At 44.3% G+C, this 26417-nt stretch overlaps 1 protein-coding gene across 9 annotated transcripts in view; it reads left to right on the forward strand.

The window, feature by feature from the left end:
• Positions 1 to 23949, forward strand: part of Mettl8 (methyltransferase 8, tRNA N3-cytidine) — a 94138-nt gene extending 70189 nt beyond the window's left edge. For all 9 annotated transcript variants that reach the window (XM_021639250.2, XM_060390475.1, XM_021639247.2 and 6 more), the window contains 7 exons: positions 8593 to 8936; positions 10379 to 10428; positions 14828 to 14891; positions 17973 to 18112; positions 22090 to 22196; positions 22556 to 22621; positions 23554 to 23949. In XM_021639250.2, the coding sequence (XP_021494925.2) occupies positions 8593 to 8936; positions 10379 to 10428; positions 14828 to 14891; positions 17973 to 18112; positions 22090 to 22196; positions 22556 to 22621; positions 23554 to 23711 (929 nt within the window). In that variant the 3' untranslated portion in view covers positions 23712 to 23949. The remainder of the gene's footprint in view (positions 1 to 8592; positions 8937 to 10378; positions 10429 to 14827; positions 14892 to 17972; positions 18113 to 22089; positions 22197 to 22555; positions 22622 to 23553) is intronic.
• Positions 23950 to 26417: the final 2468 nt, after the last annotated feature.

Genomic DNA, 26417 nt, shown 5'->3' on the forward strand with positions numbered 1-26417 from the left:
ACTCTCCACGGAAAAATGTTTACTCTCCTCCTTGTAAGGTACATAGTGAAAATCAGGAGAAGCACAGTTGAAATGATGTTAGTCTGCAATTGCTGAAGCAAAGGTATCTGGAGAGACTAAGATAATGAGACAACCAGCCTTTAGCTGGCGGAGGAGCCAGTGCCAACCTACCTTGCTCTCTGGAGTCGTTAGTAACCCAGCATTTCCTCTGGCATTGTTTGTTATTCCTTAATGGCAGTCCTTCATCCTCAGCATGAGCGAGAGTATCCTGGGGCTGGACAGGAGACGGGCCCCCTGACCCCAGTGGAATTAATTGGATTTTTATGAGCTCTCACTGGGCAGTCCTGGGGTGGAATACAGCCAGGGAGTGTTGAGGTTGGACATGAGAGTACATACCAGGGGAGGTGCTGCCTTCAGTTCGCCAGCATCACATTCCTTCACAGGCGCTCTGTCCCTCTCTCCGAGGAAGTAGAACTTCACTGCTTTGCCAGCAGCTGTGCAGACATATTTTCCACGTTACTCAAGCTTCTGCTAGTGGCCACCTGGATATGGCAGAGAACCCAGCCTGAACTAAGTTCACCATTATCAGTTGTTTGAATTTATTTCCAGGAAATTAAAACTTATGCACAGTATTATCTGCACATTATCATAATAATATAAAAAACAGGGATTTCTTTTTTTACTTCCTTTTGAATATTTCTGTTGAGAACTTAAATAGAGCAGAGCTGATAAAGTTCTCTGTGCCTGGCCGCCTACTTTGTCCTATTTGTATTAACAATGAACTTGAGTGAAGCTAATGAGAAGGTTATTTTAGAGCCTCAGAAACCACAGTAAAGGAAAAACGACAGTTCCCACAGAACCATAGTGGGACTAAAATAGAAAGGTGGTGACTGGTCTCTCTGTAGAAGAGGAGAGTCAGGCGCGGGAAAGCTGACGGTACCACTTTGAGGCATTTGATTTGCTATTACTATGACAGTCTTTTCTAAGTTTTTCTGGCTACTGTGAAGATACAGAACTAAAGAGTCTGTCTCAAAGTGACTCAAAGAAGCAGAGATTTATTCTGGAGCACCACTTAAACATCTGTCCTAGTGCACTGGGCTCCGTGGTGTCGGGGGACCACTGCAGGAAAGGCCCCGAGGTATAGTGCAGAGAGAAGCTCAGGCTGCCAGGAGGGAGGCAAAGAAGGGAAACTGGTCTGAGGGACTACAGTGAATGACAGGATGCTCCCGGGGCAGCCACCCAACAGTCTGTGCCAGGGGTTGAAGACCCCACACAAGTCTTGGGTGAGGCTTCTCATTCACTGTTTCAGGCCTCTGATGAGAATGGGTCAAGGTAAATAGATCACTCTGTTCTGCCCCCAGACTTAGTGAGAACCCTGAAGAAGCTACGACCCAGCCATCATCTTTTCTTATCGAAGAGACTCCCCGAGTGTTTGAAAGAGCCAATCTCTACCACCACAAAAGATCCCGTCTGCAGAGCTCTGTATAACAGGACACTGTTTATTGATCTTATCTCCTTTATCAATGCCACTGGGAGGAAATACTGGTTATTCTGCCAACCTAGCCAACCCTGTTGCATTTCCTTTGGTCTCTGTATGTCACTCTCCCTTCTCCCATTTTTCACCTATTGTCAGAGCTATTGGTGAAAACAGAAGTTAGAAAACACCCTCACAATCTGAAAATAAGATCTTCTTCGTGACAGATAATCACCTTTGCTGTCAGTGGCTGCGGGCTCATTTGCATAATGAAAATGTATAGCACCCAGGCCCCACTTAGCAGTATTTCTTTCAATTATGTTGCCCAGATTAATGATTTTTAATTCCATGTTTTCTTTTCCTAATTACTTTTCAATTTTATTATAGCTCATATTTCTTTTAAAACTGGGTTAACCCAGAGAAATAAAAAAAATATATAATCAGTGTTTTTTTTTTTTTCTTGAGTTAACACAATTATATCTTATAATTTCCTTAAAAAGATCTCCAGTGTGTTATATGTCAGCGGGTTGTATAGCAAATGCAGTGGGTTTTTCAACTTAATCCCAATAGCAGCTGCTGTTTCTACTTTAAATATCTTTGTAAATAAAGTCCTGCCTCGGGTGTATTACGTACATCAGGCAGATAATAAGAGAGTGTACACTTTGTGTTGTGAGTGCCTTACCACTGAAGAGACTGTTCTATATGAAGAGGGGGGAAAAACAGAATAGCTAAACACCCTGTGCTGATAAATATAGCATGCCTGCCTCTGAGATAGATGACTCTGGCTGCTGAAGGTTTCACACAATGCCCTTAGAATTACACTTTGAATTTTGTAATTTTAAGAGTTTTCTTTTATTAGACAGTGAACTTCCTTCAGTGACATGTGGAAATTTCCAACTTTGAAAGTTCAGGTATTTGCGTAATTGATGTGCAAAAATAACTTTAAATTACTTTTTGTTACATAGCAACTTAGAATAAATTTTCATAATTCATATTAATCACATCATATACGCCAGATACATAAGTGGTTTAATTTGGTTTTTCAGCGATGCTGTTCAGGGTGATTCGGGTGACTTGTGAGCATATAAGCATAGTTAGTGTGCTGTATTTTTTTGTTCCACTAAGCAGTATGGGACTTAAATAATGAATAATTGAGAACTTTCCTCACGGAGCCGTGCCGAACCAGATCACTATATCCCTTTTATTGTCATTGGCATAGAACAGTTCACTCCGGACAGCCAGAAACCTATGACAACAAAAGAAAAAGATGTTCCTCCAAGGAAAACTTGTCATTCATTCACCTGTTAAGGTCAGAGTAGCCCAGCTTTCCCCACACTGCATAGACTCTGTGTGGCTCCTGACCTGAACGGGTGGCAGCTAAGAGCAGGGTGAGCCCAAAGCTTTGCTGTCATGGTCAGAGAGTGGCCCCTGTTGTTCCTTGTCATCACAGGCATGCCTTCAGTTCCAGAAATCCAGTCATACACTGGAGGTGTTTACTGTCTTGGGTCCATAACTATGACGAAGCTGATGGTGCTTCCGTAAGGTTTTGGAAACCATTGTCCAGGCTCGGGAGCCACGGATATTTTGCCAGAGTTGGTGGGAGACACCGCTGGGTGGCGCTGAAAATGTCAACGCGTTCCAGCCATGGGTGCTGGCTCTGCTTTGTGGCTGCCCTACAAACCAACCTGTACTCATAGAACGCTTTACGGTTCTGTTGCTAGCCATGAATCCTGCGATCTCAGATAGCATGCATCCTATCTCATTGAAAGAACTGGGTTTAACTGACTCTACTTCTCGTCCTCTTTGTGAAGGCTGACTCCAGTCAGCATTATATAATCTTATACTGATTATACCTTATACTAAGGTTTTGATTTCAACATGGTGCTTTGTAATTGAGAGGAAAATAAGAACCAAAAGAATGTATTCTCTTTGGGAAGATTTTGGAGGAAGCACATGTTAATTGTGTTTAAGGAGGCGGTGTTGTGTGTTGGCCAAGAAGCCAGGGCTTTGGAGTTTGACACACTTCATCTAAGTCCTGATGCTGCCCTTTCTGGCTCAGAGACCTTGGGGGAGAGAATATTAGGCCCCTTGACATTGGAGTTCTTATCTAGACATTGAAATAACGTCTATCTGAAAGATACTGTTAACCCCAAATTGTTGGCTTCCTTCGTGGTAGGCTCCCCCTCCTTTCTTCTGCCCTCCGTTTCCTCTTTTGTTTTTGTTTTTGTTTTCTTTCCTCACTTGGTGTGGCAAAGCCAGAGGGTTAAAATGAAGCTTCACAGGAAGAGCTCAAGTTTGTTTAATGTCCAAAACACAGACAAGTGGGAGTCTTGGGCTCACAGATCTCATACCATGGTAAGTAGGGAAGCCATAGGTTTGAGATGAGTGAAATGAAGGGGAGAAGAGGAGCAAGGGGAGAGGGGAGGAGAAAAAGGAAGGTTAGTGGGATGACTGTGATCCACAAGTGAGAAGACATCACTGTGAAATCCATTACTTGATGCAGTGAGTTAATGGGAAGAATAGGTGAGTGTAGGGGAGGTATCCTGTTTTTTCCTGGGAATGACAGGTCTCAGGCACTTTCCCTTCTTTTATAGTAAGTTGCTTCTTACCAAGACAACCTGTCACTTAGGATGTAAATGAGGTCACTGAGAGCAGGCTTTCGAGGGAGCACTGCAGTTTACTCCTCTACTTCCAGCACTGGGAAGCCTAAAACGCGAGTCCAGCCTCGGCTACACCCTGTCTCAGCCAAACAAAAAGCAAAGCAAAGAACCAGCTTCCAGAACTGTTCTGTCAGCTATCTTAGTGCTGATTGGTTTTGGCTAGCCCACCTGAAGAGAAACCCCTGGCCTTAAAACATCCTGTTTCCAACGACACACAAGATTAGGGCAAGGTAGAAATTCAGCTAGGCCAATAAGCAGCCTACTGGGTAACAACACTGTCAGGAGTAAATGGGAAAAAAAATCCAAGAAAAGCATTTGACATAAGCCTAAAACTATGTGTCACTGGTGGGATTTTATTTATTTGCTTGATTGATTTTTGTTTTGTTTTGTTTGAAACAGCAGCTCACTACATAGCTCTGTCTGTCCTGGAACTCACAGAGGTCTGCTTGCCTTTGCCTCTGCCTCTGCCTCTGCCTTTTGAGTCCTGAGCTTAAAGTGATTAAAGAGTTAGCGTTTAATTTAGATGCCCAATGTATTTTATATTTGAATGTAGCTTATAACAGCCCCAGCATTACAGATTAATGATTGGCAATGCTTGCTTTTCATAAATTCATGTATGTATGTATATGGGGACTTGAACCAGCTGTATAGATACTCCAATTCTTCCTAAAGGAAGTTGGCACAGTGAATGGATGATTCATCTGAGATTCTGTGTGGGTGTGTTACATGCATGTAAGTGCATATGCCTACACGTGGGCATGTGGAAGCTGCAGCAGGAGGCGGGAAGTCTTCCTCTAGCACACTCAGCTTTTCATCAGTAAAGTAGAAGCTCACTGTTCCCTGCTTGTTTGTTTTGTTGGTTGGTTGTTGGGTTTAAGGTAGGCTGGCTTACTAGCCAGTATGCACAGCCACACAGTTTTCTCTGTGGGTGCTGGCGATTTGAACTCAGGTCCTCGTGTTTGTAGAGCAGGGGCTGTCACCCACTGAGTCATCGCCCCAGCCCCCAGGTATCGTTCTTTAGCTTTGCCAACGGCATTGTAAAGGATGGAGCTATCTATTGATCACTGTATTGCGCTGCTCCAAACTTCCATCCACTACGAATGAATATAAAAGAAATGTCAGCGTTGCCACCAGCGTCTTAGCTAGTATGGGAGTGTTTCTCTTCGTGTTAGCCTGTGTGTTTAAGGTGCTGGCCTACTTGCTCATTTCTAGGCTGGGCATTTGAGTTAGTTACCGCTCCCTCCCTACAGTAAACAGAACTGCTTGCACACATTCTTGTCACACCACTGTCCTGAATTTCCTAGTCCACCCTAGTTAATTCTTACGAAATGCACCTTGAGATTAAGCAGGGTGTGGTATTAAAGTCTAGCTAATGGTGATTCATCTCAAAGTCACTTCACAAGCAGCTTCATCGTAGAAAACCAAATGCTAGAGATTTGGCTAAATGTGGCTTTTGTTAGGTTTAAATGTAGGTCTTGGGGCTGCTTTTTCTTAGGTACAAAATCTTTGTTTTTTTTGTCTGCATAGCGTGAGTTACAAAGAGATTTCAAGACAAAGGAAAATGAGAAGTCGCAAGGAAACCCTTGGGAAATCTGGAAGTTGTCTGTTTTCTCCTGAGTCTAATTTTCAGACTGTGGTTTTGTTTTCCCACACAGCACACAGGTGCACTTGGATTGTTGAAAGCGAACACAGAACATTTTCAAGATAAACATGCACCATTGGATTAACCATAAGTAGGCATCCTTTGGTTAGTGCAAATGAAATGATGGTTTAGACTTAATGTCACACAATTCCTTATAGTTATAGGGACCCAGTCATTTCTGAGACCTTATATGCAGATGGAATTTACTTCTGCTGCTGCAGTGGACTCTGGAAGCGTGTGCCTGGATGGGTGAGGGCCTGTGGGACAGGGCTGTATGGATAAAAACGAAGGAAAACTATGAGTGCTTCAAGACAGCCACAAAGTGAAGGAGATTGGCTGGAGGGGGCTGCGTTAATAGATTGGGCCGCTTTGAAATTAAGAAGGAAAGGAATCCCTTATTTTTATGTGTACTTTAACATAATTTGCAAATTGATGGTAAATTCATATGGATCAAAACTAAACAAAAATTCTCCTTCAAACCACAGGTTTTTAAATTTTGCTTATGTTGTTCTTTGTTTGTTTGTTTGTTTGTTTGTGACAGAGTCCCAATTTGTGCCCAGGCTGACCTTGAACTCATGACAGCCCTCTGCCTCAGCCTGCTCAGTGCTGAAGTTTCAGGCATGAGCTGCCATGCACCGTGCTGTTTTGTAGCTATCCTAGTAAGAATGTGAGAACGTTTGCCTTCGCGTTTGTGAGCACATGCGGTGATTTCCCTCTTCCCCCTTCCTTTCGGGGACCGCCATAACATACACATTGCCCTTTACCTTACTTTTCTCTCACACTAAACCTGGGAAATTGTTAAAAACCCATTAGGAAGCTTTTCCAGACTTTGAAAGCACTTTTAAAATGTCATGAGTCTGACTACTAGGGTAAAGCTAATTCTTAATCCATGGATTAAGCCTAAGGATTAACACATAATTGGAGTCAAGAAATGGTTGTTGAATGAAAGACAGAGTGAGCAGGTTATTTTAGTTAATTAACTTACTCATTCATTTATTTAGTTTTTGTTTGAACTTGTGACCCTCCTTCCTTCTCATAAGTGCTAAGCTTAGAGATATGTGCTGCCCTGGTTTATTTGAAGCAAGAGTTTTGCAATATAGTTCAGACTGGCTTCTGTGTATTTCAGGCTTCCCCCATCTCATGATCCTCCTGCCTCAGCCTCACAACTGTTGGAATTACAGGCCTGTGTGACTGTGCTTGGCCTGAATCATTTTGTTAATGCAAGGTAGAGATGGGGGAAGGGGGAGTAGAAGGCTAAGAAATGCCTGAAGTTATGAGACCGTTGACCTAACTGTGGCCCTTTAATCCCGGATGACAGCCCTCACTAACGTCTGTCTGTTCAAGAAAGCATCAGTAATTCGCTTGGAGACTTCTGTTAGGAGACAGCAGTAGAAAGAGATACCTCTGGTTTTGAGAGTGGAGTCGGGGTAAAGCTATGGGGTAGCCTCTAAACAGCTTGGTTTCCTTTCTTCAAATGTAGAACCTGGAACTCAGAATAAAGTGTCTCATTGAACCCTTTCACTCTAAAATTATGTCATTGACAAGTCCTCCGTTCTTCTCCGATCACCAGTGAGCACAGTTGTCATGTTTAAAGTGCATTTGTAGAGACAGGCTGGGATGGGTACTTTCTCTAAAAAAAAAATTCTGAAAACACACAAATACTTGATTAAAAATATGCTTGTCAGGCCAGGTGTGTTAGCACATGCCTTCAGTCTCAGTGCTTGAGAGGCAGAAGGCAAATCTCTGTGAGTTTGAGACCAGCCTGGTCTAACTAGCAAGTTTCAGGCCAGCCAAAGCTGCAGAGTGAGATCCTGTCTTAAAAAATAAAATAAAATAAAATTTTATGTGTGTGTGTGTGTGTGTGTGTATGTATGCAGAAAATAATTCTTAGTGATTCGCTTCCTCTCAAAATGCAATGGCCAACTACTGACAGAAAACCAGATTTTTAAGAGTAAGACCAAATATCTTGCACATTGATCTTTTGAAGAAGATTAAATAAACTTTTGTATTTTTGGCCTTATATCAGATAAGTAAAATTATTATAATATTAAAGTATTAATATTAAAATATTAAATATTAAATTGGAAATGCAGTTATTGATAAATACATATGTCTTAGTTGATGTTCTACTGCTGTGAAGAGACACCATGACCACAGCAGCTCTTATGAAGGAAAACATTTAATTGGGGCTGGCTTACAGTTCCGAGGTTTGGTCCATTGTCATCACGGCAGGAAGCACGGCAGCATGCAGGCAGACATGGTGCTGGAGGAGCTAAGAGATCTACATCCAGATCCACAGGCAGCAGGAAGACAGAGAGTGACACTGGGCCTGGCTTGAGCATCTGAGACCTCAAAGCCCACCCCAGTGACACCCTTTCTCTAATAAGGTCACACCTACTCCAGCAAGGCTACATATCCTAATTCTTTCAAATAGTGCAGCTTCCTGTGAGTCTATGGGAGTCATTTTCATTCAAACTACCATAATATGTAACGTATTTACAGAATTTTTACTGAATACTTATTTGGTTTTTGTTTTTGTTTTTTGGGTTTGTTTGTTTGTTTTGTTTTGTTTTGTTTTGTTTTTTTAAGACAGGGTTTCTCTCTGTAGCCCTGGCTGTCCTGGAAGTCACTGTGTAAACAAGGTTGGTCTTGAACTCAAAAGATCTGCCTGCCTCCACCTCCCAAGTGCTGGGATTAAAGGTGTGTGCACCACACTAGGCTTAAACATTTAACTAAAGGTATTTAGTTATCGAAATAGCAGTCAGTAGGAAATACAATTTATAGTAAAATGAATTTTCCCCCCCTCTTTGTTTTAGTTAAATTTGAAAGTGATGCTAGCAAATTCTGGGACACATTTTACCAAACACATAAAAATAAGTTTTTCAAGAATCGTAATTGGCTCTTGAGGGAATTTCCTGAAATTCTTCCTGATGATCAAACCACGAAGGAGAAGGAGAGAGAAGCATCCTGGGATCAAGTCAGAAACAACCTCTCAAGAATTCCCGGAATGGAAAGCCACTGTGGAGAGCATTCCATCTCGTCAGAACCCCGGAGCAAAGCAAGGTCTGACTCTGCCAATCCAGACTTGGAAGAACACAGCAAACGGTCTGGGAAGGCAGAGCAATTTCCCGGCAGCAATGCCACTTTCCGAGTCCTAGAGGTACTGTGCCCAAGGGACAAGACAGGAAGTAACAGAACGTGACAGAGCACACCCCATACTATTTTATGAAGGGTCTAGACTGTGCAGGTGGGAAGACCAGATCTAATAAATGCTCAGTGTGCTCGCGTACATAAGCAGTACTTAAGGGACTCACATCTTTAATGAGTCAAGTTTTAAGTTTGTGGCTTTAATTTTCATTTTTTTTTTTTTACCTTTTTTTCTCTCTTAATCTGTAATTTCTAACTTTTGGTCCTACTTTTTGCTCTTTGTTTTTTACCTTTTGTGGGGTGAAATAAAAATAAGCGAGATGTTTAGTTTGCTGTAATCTTGTGTAGACAGTGGTTTTCCATTTTTGAACCTAAATCCTGTGTTTCTGATCCTAAGGGTAATAGTTGTTGATTACAGAGAATTTGCTAAAGAGCACATAAGAGAAATACAGTTACCCACAATTCAACGAACAAGTTATTGAACCCCTTTTTTTGCTGGGCAAGAGCTTTGAGACCTTGTGTTGCCCTGTTTCACGTCGCGTCATAGGCAGTTTTCTGCCTTTAATTGTTCTCTGTAAACATCTTCACGGCTGCAACAGTATTTTGCCGGATACTATTATACTTACCTGCTGATACAGCACTGGCAGTTAATTGTTTTCTCAGCAAATGTCTTTGGGTGTAGACTTTACCTGCCTTCCCTTTTCCCATCCTGGGTCAGATTTGCTAGTTTATAATATTTGGGATTTTTCAGAGCTCTTAAATCAGAGTCTGTTTTAAGTTACACTAATAGCACCGGGTATGGTGGCACTTGCCTGCAGTCCCAGCACTCAGGAGACAGAAACAAGAATATCTATCATACAGGTTCAAGACCAGCCCCCCTCCCCCGCCACCTCTCTCTTACCCTCTTGCCCTCTCCCACTCCCACACTAGGATTTGAACCAAGGACCTTGCACGTGATAGGCCAGAGTCCTGCAACCCAGCACCTTTTGAGACAGGGCCTCCCTAAGTTGCCCAGGCTGGCTTTGGACCTGCTCTGTAGCCCAGTCCTCTCACCTCAGCCTTCCGAGCCTCCGAAATAACAGGCCTAGAGCTCCAGGGCCCTCTTTAGCCTGATTTAATTCATGGGTTTTTCACCACTCAGCGTGCCTCACGGCCTTTCAAACACTGCTCTTCATGTGTATTCTGTCCGCTGCCCTCTGTCGCAGTTACTGCGAAGCTTCGTTGCCGCCGTGGTGCCCGCAATGCATTGTCCATTTATTAGTTCAGTTGGGAGGGGCCTATTTCCATAGTCAGACTTGGATTGTTACTCTTGTGACTTGTTTCATCCGGCCTTTGAGTTTCACAAGTTCTGCCATACCCAGAAATCCAGTATAATCGTTTATTTTTTTTTAAATAGAAAATCCAGTATTGTGAGTGAAATGTAATGTATTCACATTTGTTTATTCTCAATTTTAGGTTGGCTGTGGTGCTGGAAATAGTGTTTTTCCAATCCTGAACACCTTGCAGTGAGTTTTAAGTGTTTTCCCCTACAAAATCTTACATATGTATGGGATGTTGAGAAATTCTGGAAATACCTTGTCATACCTATGCCAAGACTAAAGGTAAAGCAAGTTTCAAAAGGCGCGTTCCTGTGTGTGACGAGCATCACACAGGGCGGGGAACGTTCTGGAAAAGCATTCCACAGCCCTGGGTCTGCAGCAGCTTTTAAACTTGTGTTTACGTAGCGAGCAGAGGGAGAAAAGAGCAAGAGATTCCATCCTTCCACCAGGCTGTGCTTTGCTCAGCGTCAGACACAGTGCCGTCCTCCTGGATACCAGATGGCACCTTACACAGGAAACTGAATGTGAGGCACACACCTCCCTCTATCCTATGCTATAGCATCGCTGGAGGGGCACCCAGCACACGCCCTTTGCCCGTCACCTTATTGTGCCCACTCATCTGGAGTGGTAGCCCTGACCGCAAGCCGCATTAAAGTAGAAATGAATGAGGGTGACACAGATGTCCTTCTTAGCCCCCTTCACGGTCACCAACAGCCCCACCTTGGTGCTTTTGTTTCTGTGATAAGGCCATCCCTTACAAAACTCCACACCTTTTACCTCCTCTTATCTCTCCAGGTCTTTCTTTCTTCAACTATACACAATAGCTTTCACATCATACCTTTCATCCCACTAATCAGCATAAACATCTTTCAGAAAACTTCCATCGGGAGGAGGTGAGAGGTTCTCTCATCATCTAACATAGCTACTGTGCAATTTTTTAAATTATTTTTTTAAACTCAACAATATGATCTTATTTTTTAAAGATTTATTTTTTTATGTATACAATGTTCTGTCTGTACATACACCTGCCCGCCAGAAGAGGGCAGATCTCATTACAGATGGTTGTGAGCCACCATGTAGTTGCTGGGAGTTGAACTCAGGACCTTTCGAAGGGCAACCAGTGCTCTTAACCTCTGAGCCATCTCTCCAGCCCCAACAATATGATCTTTTGAACTTTCAATTACAAAAATGTAAAAACAAGCCAGGTATGGTGGTGCATGCCTTTCATCTCAGTGCTCAGGGAGGCCGAGGCAGGCAGATCTCTGTGAGTTTGAGGCCAGCCTGGTCTACAAAGCAAGTCCAGGCAGCCAAGGCTACACAGAGAAACCCTGTCTCACAAGAAAAGCATCAGGGAAAGCAGAGAGCAGCGCAGTGAATCTCTCTAAACCCACCGCCGTGATTCAACAATTACTAACACAACCCAAGCGGCAAGCCACTTCTGGGTTCAGGATGCACCCGGGTATTCTCTGGTCCTTCCTACCCTTATGTAAGAGACTGCGCTTCCCCAGTGTTGTCTACTGGCCACTCCAGTGGCCAGCCGTGGGCGGTGCTGATAATGAGGATGGTCTTACTCTTCTTGTACTTACTATTCTTGTCTCCCTTTTCCCAACTTCTAAGATGAAATGTTCTGTTCTCCTGTCTCACGTGACCAGGCCTCTTTCCCACTATGCATACATGCCCACCCTGGCGAGGGGTTGAGTTACTCTCTGATCTCAAGGCGTTCCTAAGCGTGTTTTCTTTAACTTTCTTGATTCTCTGTTTTTTTTAATATTCCAGGTAGCTTAACAGTGTGACATAGCAAGCGCTCCATATATACTGTTATTAGTCTCTGAGTCCATACTAGTTAGTTGTACTTTCACCTCCCTGAGTTTCTCCCTTCCCCGCCCCCTCCCCTTCCCCTCCTCCTCGTTTTTTTTTTTTTTCCCTATGCATCTTCCTTATCCAGCAAGGTCTTGCTGTATACATCAGGCTGGCCTCCAACAAGGTTTCATCCCCCATTCCTGGGATTACAGGTGTGCTTAATAACCGGGGAAATTAATTCATCTTTAGAAGCCAGCCGGTGATCCGCCTTCCTCAGGGGGAATTCAGCTCCCCACCCCCAGGATTAATACGTTAGAGTCTCAGGATGTTGTACCATAATTAGACCAATGGAATTGAGAGGTCATGTCATTCTCCAAGGATCATTTGATTCTCAGGCCTCCACCAAGACAGTCCTGCCGGTGTGGCGGCGGTGGTGACTTGTGCACCGGGCCACCAGGAGAAGAGCCAAGGCTGTCAGCTGACTTTGCAGAAAGACTCTGGAAAGTCATCAGGCAGCCACAAGGCCTGAGCTTGCTTTGCTGATGCAGTGGGAATTCCATCTCAGAGGTCAGGTCGCCACCTTGATAGGACACATGGCACGTGCTTCCCTTTAACCCCTAGACTCTTCTGCATCCAGGCGTACACAGTAACTACTCAGAGGCAGATGGCAGAGCTCTCTCGTATGTGTGAGGTGGACTCGAGTCCAGAAAGGCTTTCTGGATTATGTAGACAGTTTTAGAGGGTCATCTTAGTTTTAAGTTCCTGGAAGGCAGAAGCAGGTTTCCTTTAATAATGATGATGATGATAGTAACAGCAGCTATAATGGCTGACACTGTTGACTGCCTGCTCTTCTGAGCCATGCGTGAATCTCTCTAGAAACCTTACCACTTTGATCCATTCAGATGGTCTGTCACAACTGTCTCCAACATCACACCCATCTGTATTTAAAGCTGAAGAGACAGAGTCGGAGACAGATTAAGAAACCCTCCCCCCCGACATGTCACCTAGTACTGGTGGAGCCAAGTGTTAGGACGTGGACAGTTTGGTCCTGGAGGCCTTTCATCCTTAGCCACAGATCACACGCGTCTCAGTGCTGACGGCGCCCATGTCATAGGCACACAGCACTCAGTAGACCACAGGTCACACCTATCTGGGTTTTATGGAAGATTACAAAGTGTATGCTAGAATAAGGTACAAAGATTTTCTTTCTTTTCTCTCTCTCTCTCTCTCTCCCCCGCCCCCCAGAAGCGTACTCTGTAGCCCAGACTGTCCTTGAACATTGCCTGGGTATCCTAAGTCCTGGGAGTAGAGTCGTGTGTCACGATGCCTGGCAAAGTAACATTTTTATATGAGAACAATCTTTTACTTTGACGTAGTGCTGGGTGACTTTTCACAGTCAGGCCCTATTTGTTATACTTTTACTTGTTTGGACAGATCTTAAGTTGAATGCAAATCCTAGTGCCACAATTAATTAATAGATTAATTATGAGTTGTAGTATTTATCAGTAGGTAGCCTTTAAGAGTGTAATCTAAGTCTAGGCTGCTAAATTTGTATTCTCACTTGTATCCGTATTTACTTAGAAGTCCACCTGGCCTGAAGCGTCTCTTGAATCTAGTTAAGAGGCATAGTTTGTACTTCAGACCTCTCCTTACATCCTGCCACGTGCCAATTTGGACTCTTAGATCAATGTGCTTCTTATTCCTGGCATTTGATTCCCACCCTTAAACCCTTTTGCCATGCCAATTCTCAGAGTGCCAACCTGTCCCTACAAAACTTTCAACCTAGACACTTTGGAATGCTGATCCTTCGACCCCTTTCCAGGCTGTATGAAACCAACCATGTCCACAAGAGCCAGGCTCACACTTACTCGTACAATTGCTGTGTGACGACATATTCACCTGTTTTCAGCAATTCAGACCTTTTCTAAGCAGCATGGTACAAAGATCATTTGATGCCAGTATACAGAGGATGAGCACCAATGCACTGGCCCACAGAATTCTAATGTCTGCCTGCCCAGGAACAGTGCAGAGTCCAGCTATCATTCCTTAGTTCAAGTAAAGGCCAAATATAATATGTTTAAGTTTGGAGGCCAAATTAATCAAGATTTTCATATGGGTAAATGTTCCTCTATAAAATAAAGAATTTTTATTAGCATACTGTAAATAAACTGATTTTCAGATATGTTAAATCAGTGTTAAATATGTTTTCAGATATGTTAAATCACAAATTAGTGACAAATCCAGGATTTCGATACAGGTTCATTAGGCTCCTGTCCCCACAATCTTAGTATTTAATTAGGTAACTTCATTTCCTACTTTATATTCTCACTCTTGGCATATCCATTAGGTTCTACAAATGCCTGACAATAACTAGAAAAGATAACCAAGAATTTGTATACTAGACTTTAATTCCCCTTCAAAAATTATGTCAGTTGCCATTATGAAACTATATGTGTTTCTGTCCAGTCAGGGCATCAGAGCACAGCTGTCTGAAAAGGTTCAAAAGCCAAACACACTGTAAATAAAGGAAGACTGGAGGACACAGGGTTCTGAGGGGCTTGGAGAGGGCAGATGTGGGTAGCTGAAAGCACGCTGGGTGACAGGGAAAAGAAAGGAAGAAGTACAACATGGGAGTGTGCTAAGAAATAAGGCAGGGGCTCCTTCAGCCCAGGACAGGGGTTTCCAAGGTACCCTGGAGCGACAAGTGTTTGTCACACCCGCGCTTTCTTCTCTCTAGTTTGAACACAGTTGACACTGGATTTGAATGTCTTTTCCATCTGCATAGGAACATCCCAGGATCCTTTCTTTATTGCTGTGATTTTGCCCCTGAAGCCGTGGAGCTCGTGAAGGTATGCTATATTAAAGAGAGCCATGGGCTCATGGGGCGCCTGCATCCTCAGAGTGCCTGTCATGCAAGCAGGAAGACCTGAGTTCAGATCCCTAACACCCATGTTAAAAAGCCAGCTCGGCAGCGTGGGCCTGTGATCCCAGTACTCTGGAGCCAGAGACACGAAGATCCTGGGGCTTGACGGCCAACCAATCAGGACAAATCAGTGAGCTCCAAGTTCAAGGAGAGACCCCATCTCAAAATACAAGGAAGAAAGCAACTGAAAAGGATAGCCAGGATTGATCGTTGATGTATGCACACACACGTCCACAAGCACTCAAACCCATGCATGCACACACATAAATTAAAAATAAGGAGAGGGGCCACATGTAATGGTGTACGCCTTTAATCCCAGCACTTGGGAGGCAGAGACAGGTGGACATCTGTGAGTTCAAGGCCAGCCTGCTCTACGTAGTGAGTTCCAGGATAGCCAAGGCTATGTAGTACGACCCTGTCTCAAAATAAAACCTAAGTGAATGAATAAATAAGAAAGGCTTTGAAAGTTCCAATTTGAGAGGCCTGGAGAGATTAGCTTAAGAACACTGGTTGTTCTTCTGAAGGACATGGATTCAGTTCCCAGCACCCACATGGTAACTTCTCCTACTCCAGTTCCAAGGGATCTAACACAAATTCGCGCACCCATCATGGCCCATGGCCATCTGTAACTCTAGCCTCAGAAAATGCAGCGACCTCTTCTGGCCTCTGCAGGCACCAGGCACAGACGTGCATGCAGGCAAAGCTCCTATACATATAAAAATAAAAATACTTTTAAAAGGCCTGATTTGTTTGATTTTAAAGTTATTGATTCTTCTGAAATGTTTCGGCATTGAGTGCATCCATGGCCATTTGTTGCTGAGCTTTTGCAGTTTCTGGAAGTTATTTCAACTGATGCCAAAGTACGTAGAGGATGCCTGTTTTTCCCCGAAACAGTAGAAGTTGTTTTGGATTTTAGAGAAATGTCATGGCTGGATAGATGGCTCAGTGTCCTTGAAGAGGATCCGAGTTCAGTTCCCAGCACACACTTGAGGTGGCTCACAACCAGCTCTCACTAGCTCCCAGGATCTAGCACCTCCCCTCAGACACAAACCCACACACATATATACATAATTAAAAAGAAAAATCATTTTGAATTCAAACTAAACTCACGTTCATGAATGAAGTTCAAAGGATACCAATAATATTAGCCAATATTTTCACTATCTACTCCAAGCTGGATTTTTTTATTTAAACCCACAAGAAGGTGTCTCTCATTCATGCCCATCTCTCACACCTTACACACAGCCTGACTCATAGTAGGCACTGCATTGAAATGTTTGAGATAAGAAAAGCTAACAGTCTGTGAGGAAAGCCGCAGAGACCAGCGCTTCTCGCACAAATTCATAAATGCTAGCTGGTGTTCATTAGAACGAAGACAGCGTTTGCCATTGCCTAGAACAGGGAGTGGAAAGAAATTGTAGTAACAAGGAGCATAGGGAGATAGCTCAGCCAGTAAAGTGCTTGCCTTGCACGCCTGAGGACCTGAGTTCAGCTGCCCAGAACCCGGATGGAAAAGGCTGGGTGTGGTGATGTGTGCCTGTAACGCCAGCCCTGCTCCGGCAGAGAGATGGCTCCTGGGAGTTCACGGCTGGCCGGCCTAGCCTGTTAGACAAGTCCCAGGCCAGGGAGAGACCCCATCTCTAACGTAAGATGGATTATATTGAGGAAAGACAGTTGAAGTTGTGCTGTGGCCTCCATACATGTGTCCACCTGCGCACACACGTGTCTATACACATGCACAAACACAGCTACAAACAAAAAAAATGTGTTAAACGTGTAAGTTAAGTAATACTTTCCAAGGTTAACACTGAAAATTAATTTTTGACAAGAATAGTATTTATTACAGACATTTCCTAAAATTAAAAAAAAAAAAACCCAAAGAAGGCAAGAGTACCAGTACTCACATTTCCCAGGGCGGCATGATGGGTTGGCATCCTTCCTTCTGTGTTCACTCCGCTGGCTCAGGTGATCCCATTAGCTGCCTTCAGCGTCCTAGCAACCTCTTACGTCATTCCCTGCCACCTCAGCCAGGCCTGTCCACCCCTTCTCTCGGTCCTCAGTCCCTGTCTTTGTCTCTCTCTGTCCTTTTCTCTCGACCTCTCTATCTCTCTGCTCCCTCTCTCTGTGTCCTCCTCTGGCCCCATCTGTCTGTCTGCCTGACTACATGTCCAATCATCTGCCCCCTCACGCCTCTCCATTCCCTCCCCCCAAATAAACTTCCCTCTGCGAGGTATTTCTGTGGCTTGATCACAGAACAGATTCTGCAGACATCATGCGTAGCGTGTTCTGCCCTAATGCTGTCCACGAATAGCCTTACTGAACTGGTTCACACACCACCCCATTCAAGTGTACAGGACAGTGGACTTTGGTATGTGTAATGCTGCGTGCTCATCACTGTTACCTAATTTTGGATGTGTAGTGGAAGATGTTTTGTATTTCACGGAAAAGGAAACATAGAAAAAACAGATCAGGGACACATGAGGAGCATCTTGGCACCTCTCAAAGAACACGGGAGTGACCTCCAGCAGCCCTGCCAGCAGGCCCAGAGCCTACTCTACTCCACTTCCAAACTGAAAGACAGAAGAGTGTTTGCTAGCAAGTCCAAGTGTTTTAGGCTTATAGGTTTTTGTTTTTTGTTTGTTTGTTTTTGGGGGGGTTGTTTGGTTTTTTTAGGGCAGCTTGAAATAAGTTAACAGGATACTGAACTAGAGATGAATTTTATTCAGATTCACAGAAAACGATTTTTTAATTTATTTGTTTGTGGGGGTGTGCTTGCCAAGGGCCTCATGTGGAGATGAGAGAACAGTTTGGGGGAGTCAGTTTTCTTCTTCCATCACGTGAGTCCCAAGAGCAAGCACATTTACCAGCCAAGCCATCTCACTGACCCAAGAAAGAGTTTTTAAAAACAACCTTTCACTAAAAAAAAAAGCAAGAAAAAACGATAAGATAAGGGAAAGCCCCTCTGGAAGTCTGCTAACTCCTGCTTTTTATCCCCTCACCGTGACAGTCGCACGAATCCTACAGCGAGGCCCACTGTTCTGCCTTCATTCATGATGTGTGCGATGGCAGCCTGGCCTACCCTTTTCCAGACGGGAGCCTGGACGTCGTTCTCCTCATCTTTGTACTCTCTTCCATTCACCCTGACAGGTAAATGAAGACGAAAGGGCAAAGCCAGTGCGTAAATCTCCTCCATCATTCATGGTCTTTAGAACTATTCAAAGCAAAAATGACAATGCCTGACTTTATTATTTATTGAACTGCGTTCTGTTTAACATGCAGCCTTTTAAACGCCTTTTCTCCTTTCCTCGCACTTTAAGAAACCGGTCAAATGCGTCATTAGCAAGCTTTCTGTCACTGTCAGAATGAAGCGAGCATATTCCGGCAAGACACATACCTATTAAAAGTGACAGCACTTCAAGGAAATTACACATGCAGAACAGCCTAATAGACTCCCAGGAGGGAGATTGTACTTGGTGATCAGAAACAAACATCTTTGATTTAGCATCTTCTTGAGTGTTTGGGGAAAGGCGGGCTGCAGTCTGCATAGCTTCACACAGGACCAGGGAGGGACTTTCAAACTCCTGTTTCAAAGAAGCCTGCTTGGGAGTCATGGCTGTGGTGATTTGACAGATTGCCGTTGGACCTTAGGATCCAGGGCGGGTCGAGAGCTGTGATTTGTTTGTATGGGCGTGTTTTCTTTCTTACGTTTGTATGTGTGTGTGCAGGTATGTATGTGTGTGCATGCATGTGCATGTGTGGTGTATGTGTGTGAATGTGTGCATGTGAGTGTATGTACGTGTGTGAGTGTGTGCGCTACTTGGCATTAGCCTTAGGATCTTGTATGCTGGGCATACTTGTACTAAGTGTCTGTATCCCCTGAAGTATGACTGACATTTTTATGTTTACATGTTGGTCTTCGTTTTCGATTTTAATTAATTAATTGTTTCTTTGTTTTTGAGAAAGAATCTCACTGTGTGGCCTCGGCTGACTTTGAATTCCCTATCTGGCTCAGGCTGACCTCAAACTCCCAGTGGCCCTGGTGCCCTCACCTCCCCACTGCCGAGATTACAGGCATGCACCACCATGCCACCCAGCAGGACTTGTGCTTTTATGAGATTTCACAGCCCCGAGAAGAGGGCACCGATCGGCATTCGATTCCTCTTGCCTGGTAGTACGGTGCCTTCCCACAGAAACATGGCTCCTGCGTGCTGAGATGCTAGGACATTTGCTGGCTTTTTAGTGCCCAGTCAAAGCTGAGGGCTTTACTACTGAAAGAGGGAAAGTTTGATTCCCAAATTAATCCAAAAGATAATGTTTATACCTGAAGCGTAGGGTAGGTTCCATCAAGCCACTTTGCCTCCTCGGTTTCCACAACATATTTCTTTTCTGATAATCTGTTCATCTGTTGGCAGTACTGCAGAACAGTCAAAAGGCCATTTCTGTGTTTGCTTCCTTCTGTGAATAGTTAAAGAATGCTGCCGGGGGTGAAGAACAGGAGTTCTTATGTGGTTCTTAAAGCAGGAAGTGCACAGATTCCAAATAAGACGGCAGAAAGACTATTCGAGATTGGTTAAGATACATTTTATTGTAATTTGAATTGAATATTAATAAGGAAAGACAGATATCCTGGGATGCAGCATTCATGTTTGCCATTGAAGTAAATTCAAATGTATCTCGTCAATACACCCTTTTTACGTATATATGGAAATGAGCTAAACATAAGGTGCGCGAGCTGGGGGTGCTGGTCCCAGCTGCTCGGGTGCTTAAGGGGGAAGGACACCTCAAGCCCTGGGTGTGGAGAGTAACCTGGGCAACACGGAGAAACCCCACCTTCAGCCATTTTAACTAAGGAAAAGTAAACGAATCAGAGAGAGGCAATGAAATAATTGTGTGTGTGTCTGTGTGATACGTATGTATGTATGTAATCTGTGTGCTCCACAGCATGTATGTGGAGGTCAGAAGACTACTTTGTGGTCTCAGTCCTGCCCTTTCATCCTCACATGGGTCCCACTCAGGTTGCCAGGCTTTTGTGCCAAGTGCTTTTACCTGCTGAGTGGCCATGAATATTGCTTTAGTTGGAAGGAATTTATAAGTTAACTGAGCTGATCTCCTCGTCTTTTCAAAATAAGAAAGCCTCAGCAACTGTAAGGGGATCAAATGAAGCAGAAGCAGAGCTGGTATCGTTGGTGGCTTACATACATAACACTAGCACTCAGGATGCTGAGGCAGGAGGACTGCTGCAAGTTCAAGGCCAGCATGGGCTACATAATGAGCTCCAGACCACACTGGGCTACAATGTGAAACCCTGTCTTAAAAGCCCAACTCAAACACATAAAAGAGACAACACAGACTTACCCTGTGGACAGGCCGCCTTTCCTCTCCCGCCCACAGCAGGCCACGGCAGAAGTTCTGAAGCCTGGTTGTCATTCTGTCTGGTCTCCATGAGCTCTCCCAAGGAGCTCTGTGGGCAGCTAATGCCTGTCCCTCAGCAACGACCTGGCCCATAAAACGTAGGCCATGAACGCAGAACCCAAAATACTACATCAAGGTCTATTTTAAGAGGTCGCATTTGCTTGCATGTTGCATAAGCAAAATGAGTAATTACTGAGAACAAAGCAAGGACTTCCTGCTATTGAGCCCGGAATTGGGATGTGACTACAGTCAAAATATGCCAAGATTAAGGAAAAGAGAATTCTCTTTCTTGAAATGAAGCCATGAATACAAAGGCACAGGCTACAGAGCCCAGACTGCCGTAGTGTTTGTTTGGAAGAGATGCTTTTGGTTAGAAAGCAGTAGAAACGCCATCAGGAAGATTCATACTAAGAACCCTATAGGAAGTAAACCTTTGCTTTCTGGATTAAAACCATGACTTTTTGTTGGCAGTGAGGTGATTTGACAGGACCGTTGTTTGAAGTCAGATAACTCGTTGATAACACCCATGAAGAATTACCAAGAAGGGTAATACAGTATATTAGAAAGCGATTCTATTTCTGGGCTTGCAGAGGTAATTGTCCCAAGGACCTGCCTGTGGGAAACAAGAAAAAATAGCAATGGGGAGAAACGAGAGGATGAAAATAACTGATGAGCACGTGGATAAGGTAGTGGTTAGGATACCTTTCAACTTACTACAGAAGTCAGGAGTTGAAGGTGGCTCAGTGGGTAAGGTGCTGTGTGTGCCCGAGGACCCCAGTTCAAGACTCCTAGCACCCAGGTTAAAAAGCCAAGCAGGCATGGATGTCCCTGTAACCTGGCCTTCAGGAGGCAGAGACAGGATCCAGGAGCAAGGTAGCTAGTCAGACTGGCCAGAACCCGGGCTCCACGAGAGACCCTGCCTGGCTTCAAGTTCGGGCTTATACACACATGGCAACATGCATAGGCACGCTCATGCACCCTCATAAATACACACACGAAAGGAAAACGGAAGGCAGGCAGGCCAGGAGGTCAACTAACATGGAAGGTAGGTGATGTTTGGCTGGTGAAGCTGGGTGGCTCTAGCAGGGCATACTGCAGAAGCTGAAGTGCCTTCCCCTTCGTCTCCCACCTCATTTAATGGCAGGCACGTGAGCGGATGGGAGGGTGAGTTGCACCATGTAGCTGAGGCTGGCGAGCAGAGCGGAGGCTGGCAGGTACTTGGACATAGCTCTGGCTGGTCTGGAACCCAGGATCCTCCCACTGTAGCCTCAGAGTCTGGGCTCACAGGTGGGCAGCACTGAACCAGGGTTGTGGTTTGTGGTTCAGCTTTGACACAGGCTGACAAGCCTGTTGCAGCTGAGTTCAGGTTTTTTTTTATTTGGTTGGTTAGTTGGCTTTATGAGACAGGGTTTCTCTGGGTAGCCTTGACTCTTCGGACTTGCTGGGGAGATCAGGCTGGTCTCCAATTCACAGCTATCTGCTTGGCTCCGCTACCCTGAGCGCTAGGATCACCATGCCCAGGCTCTGAGTTCATTTCACTCTGACTTCTGAATTTGGCTCCTTCAATACAAATGCTTTTGTGTTTTTTGATATTTTTTCTCTTACATATATGGTTTCTTTGACTTACTGAGATTTTCGTATTTTATCTCTAAGAAGGTTAACCCTAGCATGTAACACATTTCCACACGGGTTGTCTTACTTTGTTTTCAAAGGATGCAAGCCGTTGTCCACCGACTGTCCAGGTTGCTGAAGCCTGGGGGAATGATATTATTTCGGGATCATGGAAGATACGATAATGTTCAGCTTCGTTTTAAAAAAGGTAGTAGGTGGCTCAGTGGTTGGGAGTGGGCATTGCTCTTGAAGGTGGGAGTCTGGTTTTCAGCACCCACATGCGGTGCCTCACAACCACCAGTAGCTCCAGTTCCTGGGGATCTGACACCCTCTCGGGCCTCCTCAGGCACCCTCACACATGTGCATAAATACACACACACACACACACACACGCACACACGCACATACACACACACAATTAAAAAATAAAACCTTTTTAAAAAGATGATAGTATATCGAGTTCTAAGTTATTTTCAAGTGTTTTTGAGAATATAAAAATACCTTGTGTCAGATTGTTTTAGTTTATCTTGTCTTTTAAGGTAATATTGAGTTTTTATTATTTTCTAGGACGTTGTCTATCTGAAAATTTTTATGTCCGGGGAGATGGTACCAGAGCCTACTTCTTTACAAAAGGTATGCTGGTCTAGCTAGCCCAGGTTCAGTGATGAGCTGGGAAAACTCTCCTCAAGTAATTGTTTTCAGAGACACACTCAGAAGCTGAGCGCGAGCGAGACCTCCGTGGTGATTAGATGCTAAATGTCTTCATGCCCTGGTTCTTACAGTGATTCCACATAAAAGCGTGCAATGGCCTTTTGCCTTTTAATCTTTTTTTCACTTAAAACCACTTTTAAGGAGTCACTTGTTTCAGGTGGCTAGAGAGATGGTTCAGAGGTTAAGAGCACTGGTTGTTCTTCCAGAGGTCCTGAGTTCAATTCCCAGCAATCACATGGTGGCTCACAACCACCTGTATTGCGATCTGGTGCATAGGCACACATGCACACATGCAGGCAGAATGCTGTATAAATAATAAAATAAATACAACATTTTTTTAAGAAGAGTCACTTTGTTTCACTCTTACACTGGTGCAGGGCATAATTTAAGAGGCCACAGCCACAGGACAGAACTTTATTTTTATGAGTCTATGGAAACATAGTTCTCAGTAGTCAATTTCTTGTCTTGGACAAGTGTTTCCTACACCACCAGGTGACCCTGCATTCAGGGATCTCTGCAAACTTCCTAGAGACTTTGTAATATGTGATCTTGGGTCACTGTCAAGCAAAGGCTCAGAAAGGAAGCACATTTTGAAATACTGAAGGCTGTAGCCATAGCTCGGCTCACAATCATCTGCCCTGGGCATGCTGACCCTGGCAGCCTGTTCGCATTTGCAATATATTAGGGGGATAAAAGAACCCTGCTTGGTTTTGTGGGTTTCCTTCTCCTAGCTGTATAGTGCTTCTTCGTCTAAACGGAACTTGAATGAGCAGTCGTCTATGGCGATCCATTGGTCCTTACCTCCTCGCTCACTGTCACATGCTGTACCTTTAACTGCCACTTTTGTCTCCAAGGAGAAATCCATCACATGTTCCACAAGGCTGGATTACACGAAAAGCAAAATCTGGTTGATCATCGCTTGCAAGTTAATAGGAAAAAACAGATGAAAATACACCGAGTGTGGGTTCAAGGAAAATTCCAGAAGCCGTTGCCCTGGACTGAAAGGAGCTGAAATCAGCATTTTCACTCTTTCTCCTGACTGAACTATGTGTCATGCTAAGATATGAAACCAGGGTGTGATAATGGTCAAAGGCTTCTTTCCCAAAGACGGGTAGAAGGGCATTTGCAGCCCTGCTGGTCTGCTGTCTGTGCTCTTTGGGCATTTTAAGTACACGGAAGTGACTTGACAGAATGTTCTACCCTCCGTGTTCTCAGAACTGGAAATAAATGTTTGGTCTTGTTTCATCTAACCATGTTCCGTTGAGTTTCAAGACTTTGAATTAAATTGCTGGTGGAAGGCATATAGTTTTGAGAAATGTAAGCTATCTATTTTTTAGAAGTGTGGTAAAGCAGTCAAACTGCCCTCTGTAGCCGGCCAGTAGCAAAGGCATAGCATGCCTTGATTTTAGGGGAACTTATAAGCCCAGGATGAAGATTTATTGTTGTTTTGTTTTGTTTTGTTCTTACCTATTTTCTTCAACCTCCCCTTATACTAGTGTCTGAAATACAACTTTAGTTTCTCTTCCTTTCCAAAAATGGGGAAGTGTGGCCTTGTGAACATCACTTCCGGGCCATTCTTCGCTGCAGATCACCTTTGAGACACTGTCGTGCTGTGGTGCCTAGTTTTGTCAACCTGACATGATCTGGTGTCACCTGGGAAGGGTCTCCAGATTGTAGTTGTCTGGGAGAGTCTATCTTGTGTTGATCGATGTGGGAAGGCCTGCCTTCTGTGGGCAGCACCATTCCCTAGGCTTTGGATCCTGAACCCAGTAAGAGTGGGAAAAAAAACAAGCTGAGCCCTGGCAACCTATATTTGTTCTCTCTCTGCTCTTCACTGTGGATGTGGCAGCTGCTTCCTCAACTTCCTGCTGTGACCCAGTGGACTATAACCTGGTGTTATGGGCTAAAATGAACCCTTTCTTCCCTAAGTAGCTTTTGTTGGAGTTTTGTTTTGTTTTTGTTTTTTATGTGCATGGGTTTTGGCTGAATGTATGTCTGTGTACTATGTGTATGCCTAGTGCCTACAGAGGCCGTTTGTACTCTCTGCCTGCACAGGGCATAGGACCCTCTGCATCTAGCTACAGGTGTTTGCCAGTCTGTTGTATGACAGACTTTTCCTGGGAAGAGTTATAGAGGAATTTTAATTTAGAACACGGCTTCTCTGGCAAGAGATCACATCCAAAGACCTTCTAGGTCTGTGTGAGCCCATTGGAATACAGACACATCTTTAACCCCGGGAGAAAGGGGCAAGCAGATCTCAGCTCAAGGCCAGCCTGATCTAGAGCAAGTTTCAGGTAAAGAAAAGCTTAGGTCCAGGCATGGTGGTATATGCCTTTAATCCCAAACAATGAAGGTGGAGTTGGTTTATGGAAGGAAGCAACCATGTTTGAAGATGATGTCTAATTGAGTGGCAGAAAAAATGACGAATTACAGAAACATTTGACAGAAGAGGAAACGCCAAACTCTCACAAGAAGAGAGAGGAAAGGAAAGCCACTTAAGGGGAAATGCGGAGAACAGAAAGAAGGTAGTTTTACCGGAACATTAATAGACAGGTTACAAAGAGAGGTGAAGACAGAAGGAGCCAGAGAATGAGGAGTCGGAAGATTAGAAAAAATTGTTGGAATTAGTTTAAGGCCAAGCAGCAATTCAGGGGCTGAAAGAGAATCCAGATTGAGTACGTCAACTGAGAGAGGAGTTTGAGTCAGAACACCTGAGTTAAACCAGCTAGCTATGAGATCAGAAGAACAAAAAGGGTGTGCTTATTAAGCAGTAAGTCTCAGAGGCCGAACACATTCTGGGCTTAGGTTAGACTGTACAGAGGCTGGAAGTTTCCAGGACTAGGCCTTGATGAGGCCACGTAGATGTGGCTGGCCTTGGCCCTCTATTTAAATGTTAAGCTCATCCTGGAAGATTTAGACCAACTTGGGGTTTCTCTGGGTCCCTTTTTCAATATAGCCACATCAAGTCTTTTTCTGTTTTCCATTGTAGTTTGACTTTTTGTTCTTTGTTTATTTTGACTTGAGTCAGGGTCACAATCTGTAGCCCTCTGGCTGTCCTGGCTCTCCAGGCTGGCCTCAGACTCAGAGATCCGACTACCTCTGCTTCCCAGAGTGCTGGGATCCCAGGCCCGCTCCACCACCACCCAGCAAGTTTGCCTCTTTTCATTGGCTAATTGAGGATAGAGAGCCAGACCTGACTTGGAGCACAAAGTGTAAACCCCAGAATTCACTAACAGGTTTACCTCATTGCCTTCTGGGGCAGAACAGCTTTACTGATGGTATTCTCAGAACAAATGGAGTCAGGCAAAGTACCTCAAGGAACTATCTTTAGAAAAATTGCTCAGTGCTTTTCTTCATCATCACACCAATACAGTACAGGTGGCGGGAGTCACTCTTCTAAAGAGAGGAAAACTGGGGAGGAATCAACATTCTGGGAGGAGGTGGGCCTCAGCATAGTCCTTGACTCTCGCTTTTCTCAAAGCCTCCAAACTAGATTGAGAGACCACAGAATTAAAAATTAGTTTGAGTTATTGGTTTAAAGCAAAAGCTTGAACAAAGGCCAGACAGGTAGAGACATGTCATATCCAGCCATCTGCAGGGAGGAACCAGCCTTACTGCATTCTTTTCCTGCCCACTAGAGATACAGTTGCTAGGAAACTGGCCCAGCTTACCCCTTTCCCCTAGGACAGCCAAACAAGGAAAGCCAGACCATTAATGG

This window comes from Meriones unguiculatus, chromosome 8 (genome assembly GCF_030254825.1).
Source record: "Meriones unguiculatus strain TT.TT164.6M chromosome 8, Bangor_MerUng_6.1, whole genome shotgun sequence".
Classification (NCBI taxonomy): Eukaryota; Metazoa; Chordata; class Mammalia; order Rodentia; family Muridae; genus Meriones; species Meriones unguiculatus.